Consider the following 14,476-nt stretch of genomic DNA (forward strand, 5'->3'; position numbering starts at 1 on the left):
GTGTGTTCAGCTTAAGGCTTCTGCACATGTTTGCCTATTTCAAAATGATTTTTTTTGTTTCAAACTAGTTCCCATAGCTCTCCCTTGCTGCACTGCTTCTTGTTTTGGGTAGGTGACCTTCCTATTCTTTATGTTGGCCCATGTTGCAGAGTTACCTTAAATACTGGAGTGCAGCCAGTCCAGTCCCGTCCCCTCCCACCGGCCCCTTGGTTCTGACTGCTGGAGAAAGCACACCTCTGAGATCCTTAGTTATGTACAGTAGCTATGCCCCCATCCTTCTGTGCAATATTGTGAGGAGTTTCTGGACACTCTCATCTCCATAAAGAAATGCCAACCTGTGTGAACTGCTGGCCAGGAAAATGCTTGAGAACATGCTCCAGACAGTGCTGCACGAGTGCTTTGCGTTCAGCCACAAGAGCTTTAGGCAACAAGAATCTAAAGCGCAGGAACAAGGGCTTCAGAGATGCTCCCGTACCTGCTGGACCAGAGTTTGCCAAGAATAAGGTTACCATTGAAGTTGGTGCGGGGAGTTGGACAGCCCGAGTTTAGGGGCCTGAAGCACCTCTCTCATTAACACTTTAACCTTTCCCCCAAGATTTTCACATCAGACGTACCTTCTGAAAGTGCTGGAGAGTGCAATTCTGTTAGTAAACTAGCAGGTGTGAGAGAGGATTTCAGTAACTCTTCTGGTATTGTCTGTCTGCTGCCATCTGCACACCCGAATCATGAGCTGTTCTCGCCTGCCTTGTGCTCTCTCCTACCCTTAGTGTAGTCAAAAAACAGATGTGCTGTAGAGCTGAAGTGCCAAAGCAATTCCTGGCCTTTCGAATCCCATCAACGTTTTGATCTCCATTCGCACGCGGCTTGACTTCTTCCTGTGTGCAGATTGCAGTGGGCCACTGATTGATTTTGCCCAAGAGAAGGGTGCAAGAGGCATGCAGCTGGATGAACTGCATGGGAGCTGTGCTTGCTATTGTGGGAAATGGAAGTAGTAGTAGTAGTCAGGGGCCCTATTTATTTGTCAACTTCTTTTTAGCTGCTTTGGCATTTTGAGAGAAATTGCTGAAATGAGACTGCAGAACTGTTGAAGGATCTAGGGAGACTAAGGCGTCTGTGGATTTATATTCTGATCTTTAGCATAGCTGAGATTTGTGGCTGCATTTCATGTCTGCCACTATGAGGGAGAGTGTGAGAGAGAGGTAAGGCAAAGAAAGTGCTTTTGCTTTTCAGCGTGCATGTCAGTGCAGCTTTCCCCTGGCTGCCATTAGAGGCGTGGTTCCCTTGCATGGCCATGCATTCTGGCGGGACTGCAGTTGCTGTGACTAGTAGCACTGTGTTTCTTACCTTTTTATTTGTTTCCTTCTCAATCCATTTTTTCCTGAGGTTTTTTGGGGAATTCATCACTAGAAAACATTCTCCAGACTTGTGACAGCCTACAGAGGTGCATGTGCAATTACTAAGTGGCCCTTGGTGCCTACTACCTGCTTGTCGTCTTGGCAGCCTAGGCAAAATTTAAATTGGAAAGAGAGCAGAGCAGGTCCTTGGGGCACTGCCATCCCTGGGTGACTCAGTGTGCTGAGCTCCTTGGCCACGGTTACAGGCAGTTGGAGCCCCAGTGCTTGAGTGTCTGGTCCTGCACATGCCCAGCACTGCTGAGATAACGTAAAGCTGGAGAAAAAGGAGTGGAGAGGTGGAGCAGCTACCTGCGAGTTCAGTTGTTCTCTACCTGCGAGGCCCCTCTCCGCAGCAGCAGAGATGGGCAGCGGGGGCTGCGTGTGCCGGCAGCGTGGCCGCGTGAGCAGCTGCACTGCAACACGTGAAAGAGCCATTTAGCCTGTTGTGCTTTCTCTTGGCTTGGGACAGACAAGTCTCTGTCCCCATAGTGTCCAAGTCACCATGGCCCCTGCCTTCTCAATGCTTAACTAATCTAGGAGGGAGGTGGAAGAGCACGTATTGTTAGCCTCAGTAACAAGCGCAGCAGAGAACCACTAATGTAAAGGCTTATAAAGTAGTTCTGACAATTGCATTTTCTTGCTTATTTTATTTTTAAACTGTTCCTGTGTGTCATAATGAAAGTACTGTGTTCTCAATATTCAAACCTTGTAAATGCATTATATATCCACAAAATGCAGAAGGCCTCCTTGCCATGAATAGTTTCGCAAATACTTGTTCTATCTCACTGCAGTAATGAGGGCTGTATGTTAAGGATGGAGGCATCAGGAAGCTTGCCTTAACGACCCATGTTGATACTGGCCAGTTTCCCACAACGCACAACTAGGCTTTGCAACACCGTGGAGAGCCCTCTTTGTTGAAGTCTGTGAATAAAAGTTGCAAAAGAGTAGGCAAGCTGATGGCCATATTGCAGTCCCATGTTATTTTGAAGCCAACCATTCAAACCATCTACAACGTCCTATTACCATGGACCTCCTATGGCAACAGCTATGACAGTGGATTTATGAATGTCAAACTCATTAGCTGCAGACAAATAACAGCTAAATAGTGCTTACCTTCCAGATGATGACAATGGTGGGATTCCTGCTGGGAGGAGTTTGTACGCTGGCATTCTGCTCACGAAGTTCCAAGAAACACAAAACCCAAACATTTCTGGCTAAGTAGTTTGGTCAGCAACCGAAGGTCAAACCGCAGGTCTGTGTCACCGTCTGGTGTGGGTGGTTAGCAGCAAGTCCCATGGTGGTGCTGTGCTGAGCAAGGCTGTTGTAGGACAATGACCTGCGCTTGCAATTTTGAGGCTTCATTCTTTACCTTCGCCTGTACGACCTCCTGAATTCTTGGAAGCCGTTGGGTTGTGCATCTGTTCGCCTCCTGACGGGCGCTGCGGTGACGACTGCAGTGCTCGGTGTTCTCCGCAGGCTGCCGGAGCGTGCGGGATCATCCAGACGCAGATGACACCTGGCAGCTCAGCTCGGCAAGTCTAAGAGCCATCGCCGGGTGCACCATGCAGAAAGTACCAGAAGGCGCAAGTCCTGGTGGTGGAACTTGGCCCAAAATGCAGGTGCTTATTTTAAACAGGTACCGATCACATGTGTGCAGTGATTCACGACGGTGATAGTTTCAACCAATACAAACACGTAGAGCATCCTTCTTATTCCAAGAATACAACGAAGACTACATCTTGAAAAGGTTTTTTCTATGTAGAGAAGGCCTTAAACTTTTTGTGCTTATGAAACTGTTACCTCTGCACTGGGAACCAGCATCTGTGATACTGCTTCACTTGCCGGTAACTGTTAGAAACTGTTAACGTACAAACTGGGACCACTTTCTTTACTACTCAGTGATCTATAGGCATATCTGTCTCTTCTTGTGTTTGTCTTCAGGCTGCTCTTTTGTATATGCTCTGAGAAGTGTTGTCCCTTTTGCCTATTTTTGACAGAAAGATGAGAAGTTTGGGGAGGGAGGAGAATTAATCTCTTGGAAGGTGCAGGAAAAAAGGAGTATTACTGAACTTTATCTTCCAAGTGAGCAAAACACTGCCCTTTAAAATGAAGACTTTGTGTGTGTTAATTGCCTTTGTTTTTGTGGGATGTAAAGGTCACTTTGTCTAAACTGTGAAGAAATCAATAATCTAATCAGTTTCTAAAGTAGAATCAGTTAAAATGACTATTGTGGTGTGGTTTGGGCCTGAACGTGTGAAGGTGTCCCAGAAAGCTGCAAGATAAGTGAGAAGTCAACGCAGAGTACCACTGCAAATAAGTTCTTAGAATCTGTAGGGGAATTTTGTCTGTCCTGTTCACTATGTCGACGGGATTTTCTCCCTCCTGGTCCCAGCATGGCTTCCTCCTGCTGTTTCTACTGAAAGAATGGATTGCTGTGAGCAGATGAACAAAAGCAGTCATGCAGTTCACTTGGGCAGTCATGCATAAATATGGGCAGACTTTCCCCTATTAAAACAGATGGGTAGCCCTCCCTGCCACCAATTTTTCAGAGGCCGCGTGCCCCTGCTACTTGGAGCTATGCTGAAAATCTCATCCAAGAGGGTCGCGTCCCTGTCGGACGGCCAGGTAGTCATGTTCTCAGGTAGCTGGGATGGGGCTTTCACAATGGCAAGTAAATGTCTTGCTTTGAAAATACAAAGTTAAGGATTAATAAAGCCACAAGTGTCTCATTCTACCCTATTGTCTTGGAACTGCTTTTTATTCTGAGTGATATAACAGGCAGAGTCCTTCCTGCCTTTCCTCCTGCTGTCGTACTGACCTGCACCCAAATCTCTGCCCTTGGTCCTGCCTGCGCCAAGGGCGTAGACCCTCTACCTTGTGCTTTTTGCAAGCTCAGATGTGCATTTGCAGTATAACACAAAATGAAGACTGTCACTAAATTGAAGTGCTGATTGGAGGTGGAAGTTCAATGAGCTTCTGTTCATTTGATATGTGGAGATGAGAAAAATAGAATTGTTTGATACATGCTTCTGCTTTCTACTAGAATAGAAGCAGTAGGAGGTACTTGTGCTCGTGATGTGGAATGCCTGGCTGACAAGTCGAGGGGGGTGTTAGTTAACATCTACAAGGAATTGATACTTTCTAAGCAGTCGGCCTGAATAACTCTGATCCCTGAAGAGACTTCTGACAGGTAGTCATTGCTTTTTGATATATATTGAGGGTTCTTCTGAAGGCTCGCATTTGTCTGGTGTACTCATTCAGAAAGGGCAGCTGGAAAGAATCAGGTAAGTGCATGACAGCAGGTAGCTATACGCATGTAATGTTGTTCTTAGTGTGTTTGACTTGGAGCTGTACAATGGTACAAATAACTGACCTGTGCCAAAACCAACAGCATAACTCAGAATCATTAAAAAATGGCTGGTGCATCTGAAATTACTAGTTACGAGGGAGATGTCAGAAAGGGATATCTTTAGTACCTGTCTTCAGTGGGCATCAGCACTAGACCCTGTGCTGTTCAGTAGTTTGTTAATGTTCTGGAAACTGAAGTTTGTGCTAATGCTGATTCAGCAGAGAAGTAGACAATGCAGAGGGCAGATCCAAAGCTGTGGCTGGAAATGATGGGTCTGTTTAGATTTCTTTGCTTGAAGATCCTGAACAGTATATACGTCTCTGAGTGGGAGAATGGGGGTCGGATAGCACAACTTTCCTTAGAGCTTTTGGAGAAACACTTAGATAGCGTTTAACAAAAGGTATGGGGTCTTCCTTGAGCTCCTTGTACTCATCAGAGTCAGACAATTCATGGTTAGTGAACCGTTGTAGTCTTTGCAGTCTAGGATTTCTGTAGTTCCTCCGTTATACTGTAAATGAGCCTAATGAAATAAATCCATCTGATGCAGGCAGATACAGACTTACACATGCTGGAGATGCTAATAGTTTACCAGTTGTATTTGTCACCAAAGCAGTGACTCTGAAGAGAATGAGTGTAGAGGGGGAAGGGAACCATGATCGAATTTGCAGAAAGAGCCCTAAGTTATTCAAGAGCTAAAGAAAGTGCTTTGTAATGAGAGCCTGGATAGGAGCAATCTGTTGATTGTCAAAAGACTATTGAGAGGTGACTTGGTCAAAGCACATGCATAACTGACTGAGGAGCTACTCTGTAATCCAGCAGAGAAGGAATTAATGGCTCGAGGCAGAAGGCAAACAGAAATAAGAAATTAGACTGACCTGGTTGCCAGAAAGAACGATAGAGCTGTTGGAAGAAACTAGTAGGAGAGTACTGAACTTTTGTTTTGGCCTCCGAAGGCCTCTAGTCTGGATAATCATAAACCACTAGATTTCACAGACCCACTTAATGGGCTATGTGGTGGTGTGAGTGGGTAAAATGGAATAGTACATGTGTGCAGGAAGTCAGAGTGGTCTTATCTTAAATTATGTGAATCTGATTCGTCCTGTTGCAATTGATTTCTGTTGTCCTGTCTTTTAGAAATAACCCCAAGACTAATGCAGTTGCCTTCCTCACCTTGGTTTTTTCCTCCCAGACTTTGTTCATATCTAAATGCTATGTGCAGAGTGAGCGATGTATCCTTGAAAGGAGGAGTCTGCTCATGACAGGACCATTAACTTGGGGGTTGTACTTGAGGTGTTTCCTGAGAACGGAAGCCTTTTGCTTCTCAATGTTTTTTTTCACTGCTGTTCCTTCTACCTGACCTATCTTGTGGTACTTATTGATCATAACCTTCCTAGGAAAGTAGAATTTTATGAAGCAATTTGTATATTTAACCACTGTGTATATCAAGGAGCAGTGTTAAATTTCAATTTCATTTAATCATTCCAGTTACTTTCTTTCATTGATCCTCTTTTGGATTCGATATGAAAACACTGTAGAAGAAGCAAACCTGGTGAATTATGTAGTTTAGTCCATGATTCTTTCAGAATAACTTCTGGTTGGTTGTTTACAGGCTGAAAACTAATTATAGTTTTGTAAAGCCAGATAAGTCATTGGGAGCATGTAGTCTGATCTCTTGTGTAATGCACAGTGGGCTTCCCTGAATTTAAGCTAAACATCTAAGTCAAGACTGAATGTTAGAGAGAGTTGTGAGTGATGGAGAACATGCCATACTTAATGCATTTTAAGTCATCTTGAGAATCTTTGTGAAACAAACCTTGGTCTTGCTCATTCCAAATACCTGCAATTTGCAAATCATTAACTTTGCTCTGAATTGGTTAACTAACATGGTGCTCATCCTCTTTGGCTTCTGATTGACTATATAATAGCCAACATCAGTGATCTCGGGCTCATGCTGGGCTGCAAAATCTGCTAATTAACACATTTGTTTCAAATTGTTACTGCCAACGCTTGCACTGAAGAACTCTGCTTTTTTGGGCCATGTGGATGGGTGGGAATATCAAGATCAAATTATGACTCTGGTCATTGGTGTGTGATGCTTTGTGTTCTGCTTTTCCCAAGAGGTCTAATCAGACGTGGGGTTGAACAGTGCCCTTCTGAGAATCTTTAACTGAAAGGTCAAAATAAGCACAAGGAAGGCCCTCAGCAGGGCCACAGTCTCTGTCTCTCCGTCTGCGTGTCTCTCTCTATGAACATATATATGCCCTATTGCCAGTGAGGGTCTTCCCAAGCAGCACACAGCTCTTTGCAGGCTGAATCTGTAACCGATTGTGATTGATTAAATATAACCGATATATAATCTCATGTAGCAATCAGAGTTTGTTTATTTGGGGGGGAAATCTGTTGTCTGAGAGCTCCTGGCACTGATGTACTGATTGGGCTGCTGGCTTTCCACCACTTCTGTGTACCATGAACTGCCTAGCATGCCTCTGTTAACCATGTCTAGGTAGACCAGGATAGACTGATTTCCCATAAAGGAAACAGTTGCTTGTAGACTGGGATCTTGTTCTTCCTCAGACGAGTGGTGGGGAAAACATACTTTAAAGTGGCCTCAAAGTGATGGCTCCTAGGCGTGGAGGCTGAACACTTGGGTTTGTTGTACAAATCAGGTTGGATGTCTATGGGATTTGTTCACACTTACCCTATGCTACCTCCCATCAGTGCACTGGAGGCTCTCCCTAGAAACTCCTTATGGGAGAGCATAGCTATTGGTAGTGACAGATGTTGAAGTCAGGATATTTACTCCATCTCTCAGTGTGCATATGGGTAAGGTGCCTTTGTTTTAGTAAATGAGGCGATTTATTCTTAAGGTCTTGATGGGCCCGTGCCTGATATGAGAGCATTCGGGACAATCAACTCTTGCTATTCTATTACTTTCACTGTTTCATCCCTGCCTTGACTACTTCCTTACCTTAACTCCCCACACGCACCTGAAGATATGGTATTTAAAGGCCCTAAGCAGCCCACCTAGTTGTTCTCGCGCAGTCTTGCAGCTCTTAGTGCTGGGAGCTAGTGCTGTTTGTCTGGTAACGTGAGCCTCCGTTGTTTCCTTGGGCTGCTTTTGAAATACGTTGTCTTGCTTTTCTCTGTGTGAGAGATGGCTTGCCTGTAAGTGCATGCCACCCCACCTCATTATTCTCCTCCAAAGTCCTTCATCAGATCTTTCCTGTCATATAGTTTAAAAAAACCCACTTCCTGCGCCCTTGGAAACAGCAGTCTCCTTGTTCTGCTGAGCTGACTGCTGGCCACACTGGTCAGTGCCGTTTCCTTTGTCTTCGCTTATTTTAGAGTTAAGCTATAAGCTGTTTAAGACTGGGCTCTTTCTGTTCTGTGTTTTTGCAGGATCTTTTACATGAGTCTATTAAATGCTAAAATAAATGCTCTCCTTAAAGGCAAAACTACCATCCAAGTCAGGGACAAAGTGACCATTGCTCTAAAAGTGAAGTTTTGTATTCCTGCTCTGCTAAACTGAAGCACATTTCTGGGCAGAGAAATTGCTAGGCCAGGGCCGGAGCCATGGCCATCTTTAGTAAGCTGGATTGGCTTTTGTCAGCTAGATTCCTTAGGATCTCCACCTTCCCTCTCGGTTACTTTTTTTACAGTAGCTGTGGGTGCTCAGCAGGGACTCGGCAGCCGTGTTTGCTTTAGCTGGGGAGATGTTTGCCTTTACTGCAGAATTCCAGCTTCCAGCTGCCGGGGAAACCTGGAGCAGCTCTGTTGATTTATTAGGGCACAGAGTGCCTCAGGAATGCCTCTCCGAAGGGGCTACGAGTGATGCAATGGATCCGGCCCCATGCGCGGTGTGGAGCGTTTTTGTTTCTCTTTACACAGGCGCTAAGCAGGAATTCCCCAAAGCGAGGTAAGAAAAATGGTTCACTCGGCTGATTACTTTAGACGGTGTCAAAGTGAGATTTGAGTTAGGTTTCCCTGGCGTAGAATCAAGGAGGTGGACAATAGCTGGGATTTTAAGAGTGCGATTTTAAGTGAGCGTTGGTGGGAGACGATGCCGTTGAATTGCCTGCCCAGCAGATTTGTATGCTTTTTGGTTTGTGTTAAGAGCTGGCATTCCCGTGCTACTGACTGGGGCTTTTTTCTGGGACTTGGCTTTGCGCCATCTGAATGTTTTGTACTTAAAGAAGCAGGTTTCAAACTTTTTGGATGTGCAGACTTTTAAACATTTTCCAATATAGGTATGGCAGTGGGTTTGCTTTTTTGATTATCTTTGCAGACAACTAAGGTCTACGGACTGAAAGTTAAGATATCACTGGTGTGACCGTGTGTTCTCTATAGTGAATTCACTAGAATACCTTTACCTCTCCATAATTTTTTTTGCAGCCATCTGAAGTACACCCTTTACTTTCCTTTCTTGTCTGGCATATACGAGAGATGAACTTTTCATTTCTCTTGAGATTTTGAAGACAATTGCCCAAGCTGATCTGAAGCCAGCACTGTTGGGTGTTCCTGCAGGGTGGGGTGGGCAGCTGGTCACTGTGTTGATCTAGTGTTTGGTAGTTGCAGAGTAGGTTGTGTTTATGTGGGGCATCAGTGCTGAGAAGGCATTTCCTTTCCTGGCTGAGGCAGAAAGACTGTCCACGTACAGCTTTCTTCCTTTGCTTTAACATTCCTTGAGGTTGTTTCCTATTTTACAAATGCATCTTTTGAGAACTGCCAGGAAAATGTCTTTCTCACAGGGAAATGGAAATTTCTGAGCTCACGGGGGTGAAAACCTTTGGGTCTGTGTTCACCGGCTGAAAAGGGGATTACCAACCAGCCGTTCTTCAGCGTGCAAAGCAGCAAAGGAATGTCTGCAGAGGCTCTCCCAAAGTTACTGGCTTTCCCGAAGAGGCTACTTGTGGGTAAAGTTAAATGAGATCAGTCCCATCCCTTTTAGCTTCCATGCACCAAGTATAGAGAGGACAATGTAACTTGGAACTCAGCAGATGTTTTGCAAACAGGTCCAGAGCCAGTGTTCATATGTCACTGTACATAGAGAACTGATGGTTTTGTGACTGCATTTGGACCTGATAGAAAGCAGGGTGAGGGAGGCAATGCTGATTTCCCAGAACTATTTGAAGGGCTCAGAAATGAGGATGGTCTGCTGGAGAGATGCAGATGGCTCGTTTTCATTGGGGACTGTAAAACCTGCCATAGTGCAAACTGCATCTTAATAGAAAGATGTGAGCCAAAGCCTGCACATCTCTTCCTCCTAATTACCACAGCCCAGCTGCTGCTGTCTCTTATGCTTACACATCTGAAAGGTGACAATGACAATGTCTTGCATTGCAAAGCCATAGTAGGGAGGTTCCTTTTTTTTAATTTCAGCTGTGTTCTAGAACAAAGAAGTCATTCAACAAATAGACAGGAATATCCTTGTGAAAATAAAATCTTTCTCTTGGACCACAGTGGCTCTTCATGAGGCCAGAGGGGTTTTCGTAGTTCTCAGTGATTTGACTGCTGAGTGACCACAGATAAAGCAGCCGCTGGCTTCCTCCTCTGTCCCCACTGATAGCCCTGGGAATGTCCGTCGGAGCAAAAGGACTGCTGCTTTTGCTGTGTTACTGCAGCTCCGCACGGGATTATCTCTGCACACGCTACCTTTCCAGGAGGTGGGAAGACTCTTCCCGCAGTGTTATGGCAAAACTTCCTCGTAGCTTTTTCACAGCATGCACTTTGGGAGCCAAAGTCGGGACCGGACTTTCTGATCCTCATCACCGCCCAGTCAGGGCACCCAAAAAGGAAGGAAGCTTGCTGGTTTCAACCATGACTTCCTCCCGGGAGAACAGGACTCTGCGGGGGATGATGGCACTGCAGTTGTGACTGTGTTGTGGTGGTGCAGAAAAACGGTGGAGGCAGCAGCTCCCGGTGGGCCTGCAAATGACGGTTTTGGCTTCCCTGTTACTCTTCTAGGTTGTGGTCTCTCATGGCAGTCCCGCTGGTTAGCTATTAACCTGCTCAGTCTCTCCTCACCTGCGGCCCTGCCCTGTTTTGTTGTACTCCCGTAAATCTGGTTTAAGCAACAGCTGTGTAAAAGTTTCTTTTCCTGCCTCCCCTCTTGTCCTGTTGATCTCAGGAGAATGTGCCGATGTCGAAGCTTTTGCAAGGCTTGTTGCAGTGCCCGTTTTGGTTCAGTCCCGTTCTGACACTTGTCCTTCAGCCCTTGGGGTGCCACCTTCTAGGGGCAGCAGGCAGGACGGGGCTCCGGTCGGGCGCTGTGCAGCAGGCTGGCAGGATTCCTGTCACCTGGGAAACGCAGCAGCAGAGGAAAGGCAAAACAGAGCTGGAAAATGTGCTTTTTCTTTTCTCTACTTCCCCCCCCCCCCCTTTTTTCCTTCCCTAGCCGAGGGGAGAGTGCCCGTACGTAGCCTCTTCCTGCGCACGGTGGTATGGTGTTTTCTCACACTGCCTCAGTGTTAGTGCAGATCTGAAAGAGCAAGCTGCATTAAGAGATTATTCTGCAGTGGTGTTTGCCCTGTTTCTGTGGAGGGCTCCGCTTCTTAAGGACTCAGCTACTTGCATCTGTTTCCTCTTGTAAGATGTTCCTGTGAGTACACTTGCTGCAACTCTGCTGGACCCTAGAGCTCTTCCACCCCCCCTTGTAATAGCCAGCTTCCCTCAGAAATAGAGGGGGGGAAAGGTTGGAGGGAGGGGACGTCTGTCCATTTGTATCAGCCTGGGGAGTGGTGGGTTTCTCTCCTGAGGCCTTTGCCCCGGGCATCTTGCCAGAAGGCGTCTACACTTCATTTGCTTCAAACACATGCAGTTCCGAAGCCAGAAATGTGCAGAAAGCTGGTGAACTGTGATCAGCCGAAGGCCAGACTGGTGCCTCCTAAAAGCCAACGAATTGAAGAGCTGTGACTTCTGGATGCTTGGGAGGTGTGAGCAGCCTGTGGCACCAGCTGTGCAATGTGCATCGGAAGAGGATCACAGGATGGTAGCTCAAAGATGGGTCTAATCTATATTTTCTATAGGAAAATATCCTAAACTCTGATCTGAAAGAATTAGGATTCGTGGAAATTAAATGCTTAGGCAAACACAAGCAAGTGATTACCTTCTTCACAGAACCTACATATGGGTTTCCTTTTTTCAGAGCGTGAGAAATTTAATGCAAATTTCAGTTTGGGGCTGAAAAGCATACTGCTAGCAAAGGCAGTGCAGGCCTCTGGTATTCCCAAAGAAACGCAAACTGCAGAAAAGGGTATAGCTCAGCCTTTTTTGCTGGTGTGCTTCGCAGGCAGTCCCGTACCAGCTCGGGTTCAGTCCTCCACAAGTGACCTCTGTCCCTGGAGCAGGAGCATAAAGAGCCTCAGTGAGCTTTGGCTGAACTGGGCCTTTGCCCGTCTGCTCCGGAGAGAGTAACCTCAGTGTTCCCCTTCCTCCCTCCCTCCCCCCAGTGTGTCTGTGAAAATACTAACTTGATTTAGCTGCCAAAAAAAGACATTTGAAAAGTATACATTGCGCTCTTGTGTCCTAACTCCTGTAAAATATGGGTTACGGTTGGTTCCTGTGTATGGTGCTCAGTAATTTTACAGAAGAGAAAACGGCATCATCACAACTATCTACACAACACTTAATACAGTGAGGTCTTAGTACTAGGGCTCCTGAGTGCTATTCGGCGCATTATTAACTGGATTGTATTACATATAGATGCATATAGAGGTCAAATGGCTCAGAGTAGTGCTCAGGATGTTAACTGTTTCTATTGAGCTCTGCATTTACAGATCTTTGTGGCAGAGGAGGGTTATGCTGAACGAGGTAGCTTTCCTTCAACAAAATAAAGCGTGTGTGTGCAGTTAGGGAGTGCTTTGTATTAGACTTGCACTTGGGGTGACCTGCGTTCCAGAACTTGCTAAGTTATGGTTGCTCAATATATTAATCTTGTCACTATCCCAGCTTGTGCAGCTGCAGGTGTTGTGAAAAGGCACTTGTTAACGTAGCTGTATAGAAGTGCATCAGAAACCTCGCAAGGTGCTTTGACTGTATCATAAGGGATAAAACCATATGTAGCATGTTATTTGACAAAGTTTGTAATAACAGCATCGAATGTGATTACTTGTAATTCTTGATAACCTGTGGAAGAGCGTTGTTAAGACTTGGTTTTGTTTATGAAAGTGACTTTAGGGATATAGAAGGTTCTTTCCAGTTTTAGTTTCCTACAAAAGGGTTTCTCTTTGTGATTTATGTTTTATTTGTGCTACTCCTGATTTTGTTTAAAAATAAATAAATCTGTAGGTAGGTTAGTGACCAAAACGAACTTGCTGAGTTTTGCACTGCTTGAATGTGCATGGAGTGCCGGGTGGGAACTGTGCAACTCTTCATCCATCACCCGAGAAGTACAGGAAGAGGTAAGAAACCTGTGTAATTCTGTTGTGACCCTGACTGAATGTGAAGTGTCCTCTGCCAGCAGACAGGTACGCCGAACTTGGAGTCCAGATGGCTGCTGGCAGAGGGAAAGGGGTGCAAGCAGTGTTGTGCTGCTGTTGTGGAGACGAGGTGCTGGGTTAGGGAAGGTTGCTGACTTGCTGGTGGGGATGGGAGAATAGGAGTGCTGGGAGTAGCAGCAAGGGCTTGCGGGGAAGGCCAGCTCCCATCCCTCCTTGGAGGCAGCAAGGCTCTACCTTCTGTGGGCTTGGGGTGAAGCTCTTCTCCCAGCAAAAGTGCAATTTGCAGCTCCTTTCTCTGTACTGGGAGAGATGGGAGTGTTCAGGCAGGGACACTGCCTGTGATGCAGTGAACACCTTTCTCTGTGGGAGACAGAAATGAGTGGATGGAAATAACCCATTTGCTGCATTGGGCCCATGTGCCACTGGTTAGATCGTGCTGCAGTTGATGGTGGGGGGTTCTTTTTCTTTCTTTTCTTTTTATGAATATCCTCTTTTTCAGAAAGGCAACAGCTTTGCCTTGCAAAGGCTTTGCTCTCCAAACTCAGGGTTGTGGAAGGCCTGTGATGACCTTGGTGTTTCTGTCCTTTCTCAGTTGCTTTCTGCCTTGGACTCTGTTGACCCTGAAATTTGGATGCATTTTCCTCTGCTGCTTCATGGTTAAAAAAAAAAAAAAAAAGGAATGAATTCTAAGATGGGGAAACAGACATAAAATAAAATAAACATGAAGAGGTGTTGATATTGGAAGGGTTCTGGTGAGCAGTGATAACTGGGCGGGATATTGTGGTGAGGGGAAGAAGGGAGGCTAAGGAGGGATTGCAGTAGGAACCAGGATCTGCAATAAATATTGCACAAGTGGGGCATGAAGGGATAAGTAGTCTCCTTCAGATCAGATTCTGCTCCTGAGCCCTTCTCCAGAATTCCCAGCAATTTAGATAAATGGCCAACATCAGATTTTTTTTAAGTGGTGTTTGTGCTGAACACTTGCAAGGGCGAGTTCCCGTCCAGCTGCTAAGCAGAAATCCTTGTACTTCGGTCTTGCTGGGAGCTGCTTTGAGCTTTTCTGTGGCAGGCTTTTGCAATCTGAGCCCCCCCCCCCCACTCAAAAAGGATGGTTTCTTCTGTGAAAGAAAGCAGCAGAGCCAAGCAGACATTATCCCCTTGCCGGAAGGAGGGATCCAAGCTCCCTGGGGAGGAGGGGACTGGGGGGAGCGAGTGATTCATTGCAGCTGGCTGTAGTTTGGCCTCCTTCTCTCTCTCTGCCCTGGGTGCCAGGGAGTGACAGCTTGTGGGCAGCA

General features: G+C 46.0%; 1 protein-coding gene across 3 annotated transcripts in view; it reads left to right on the plus strand.

The window, feature by feature from the left end:
• Positions 1-14,476, plus strand: part of PLXNB1 (plexin B1) — an 87,560-nt gene that overhangs the window by 5,142 nt on the left and 67,942 nt on the right. The window contains exon 1 of one of the 3 annotated variants that reach the window (XM_064519009.1): positions 8,565-8,659. The exons of the other annotated variants lie outside the window; for them this stretch is intronic. Within the exon in view, the coding sequence (XP_064375079.1) occupies positions 8,580-8,659 (80 nt within the window). The 5' untranslated portion in view covers positions 8,565-8,579. Of the gene's footprint in view, positions 1-8,564; positions 8,660-14,476 lie in introns of those variants that run through there. 3 annotated transcript variants of the gene reach the window in all.

The sequence above is a fragment of the Dromaius novaehollandiae genome, chromosome 12 (genome assembly GCF_036370855.1).
Source record: "Dromaius novaehollandiae isolate bDroNov1 chromosome 12, bDroNov1.hap1, whole genome shotgun sequence".
NCBI classification, from domain to species: domain Eukaryota; kingdom Metazoa; phylum Chordata; class Aves; order Casuariiformes; family Dromaiidae; genus Dromaius; species Dromaius novaehollandiae.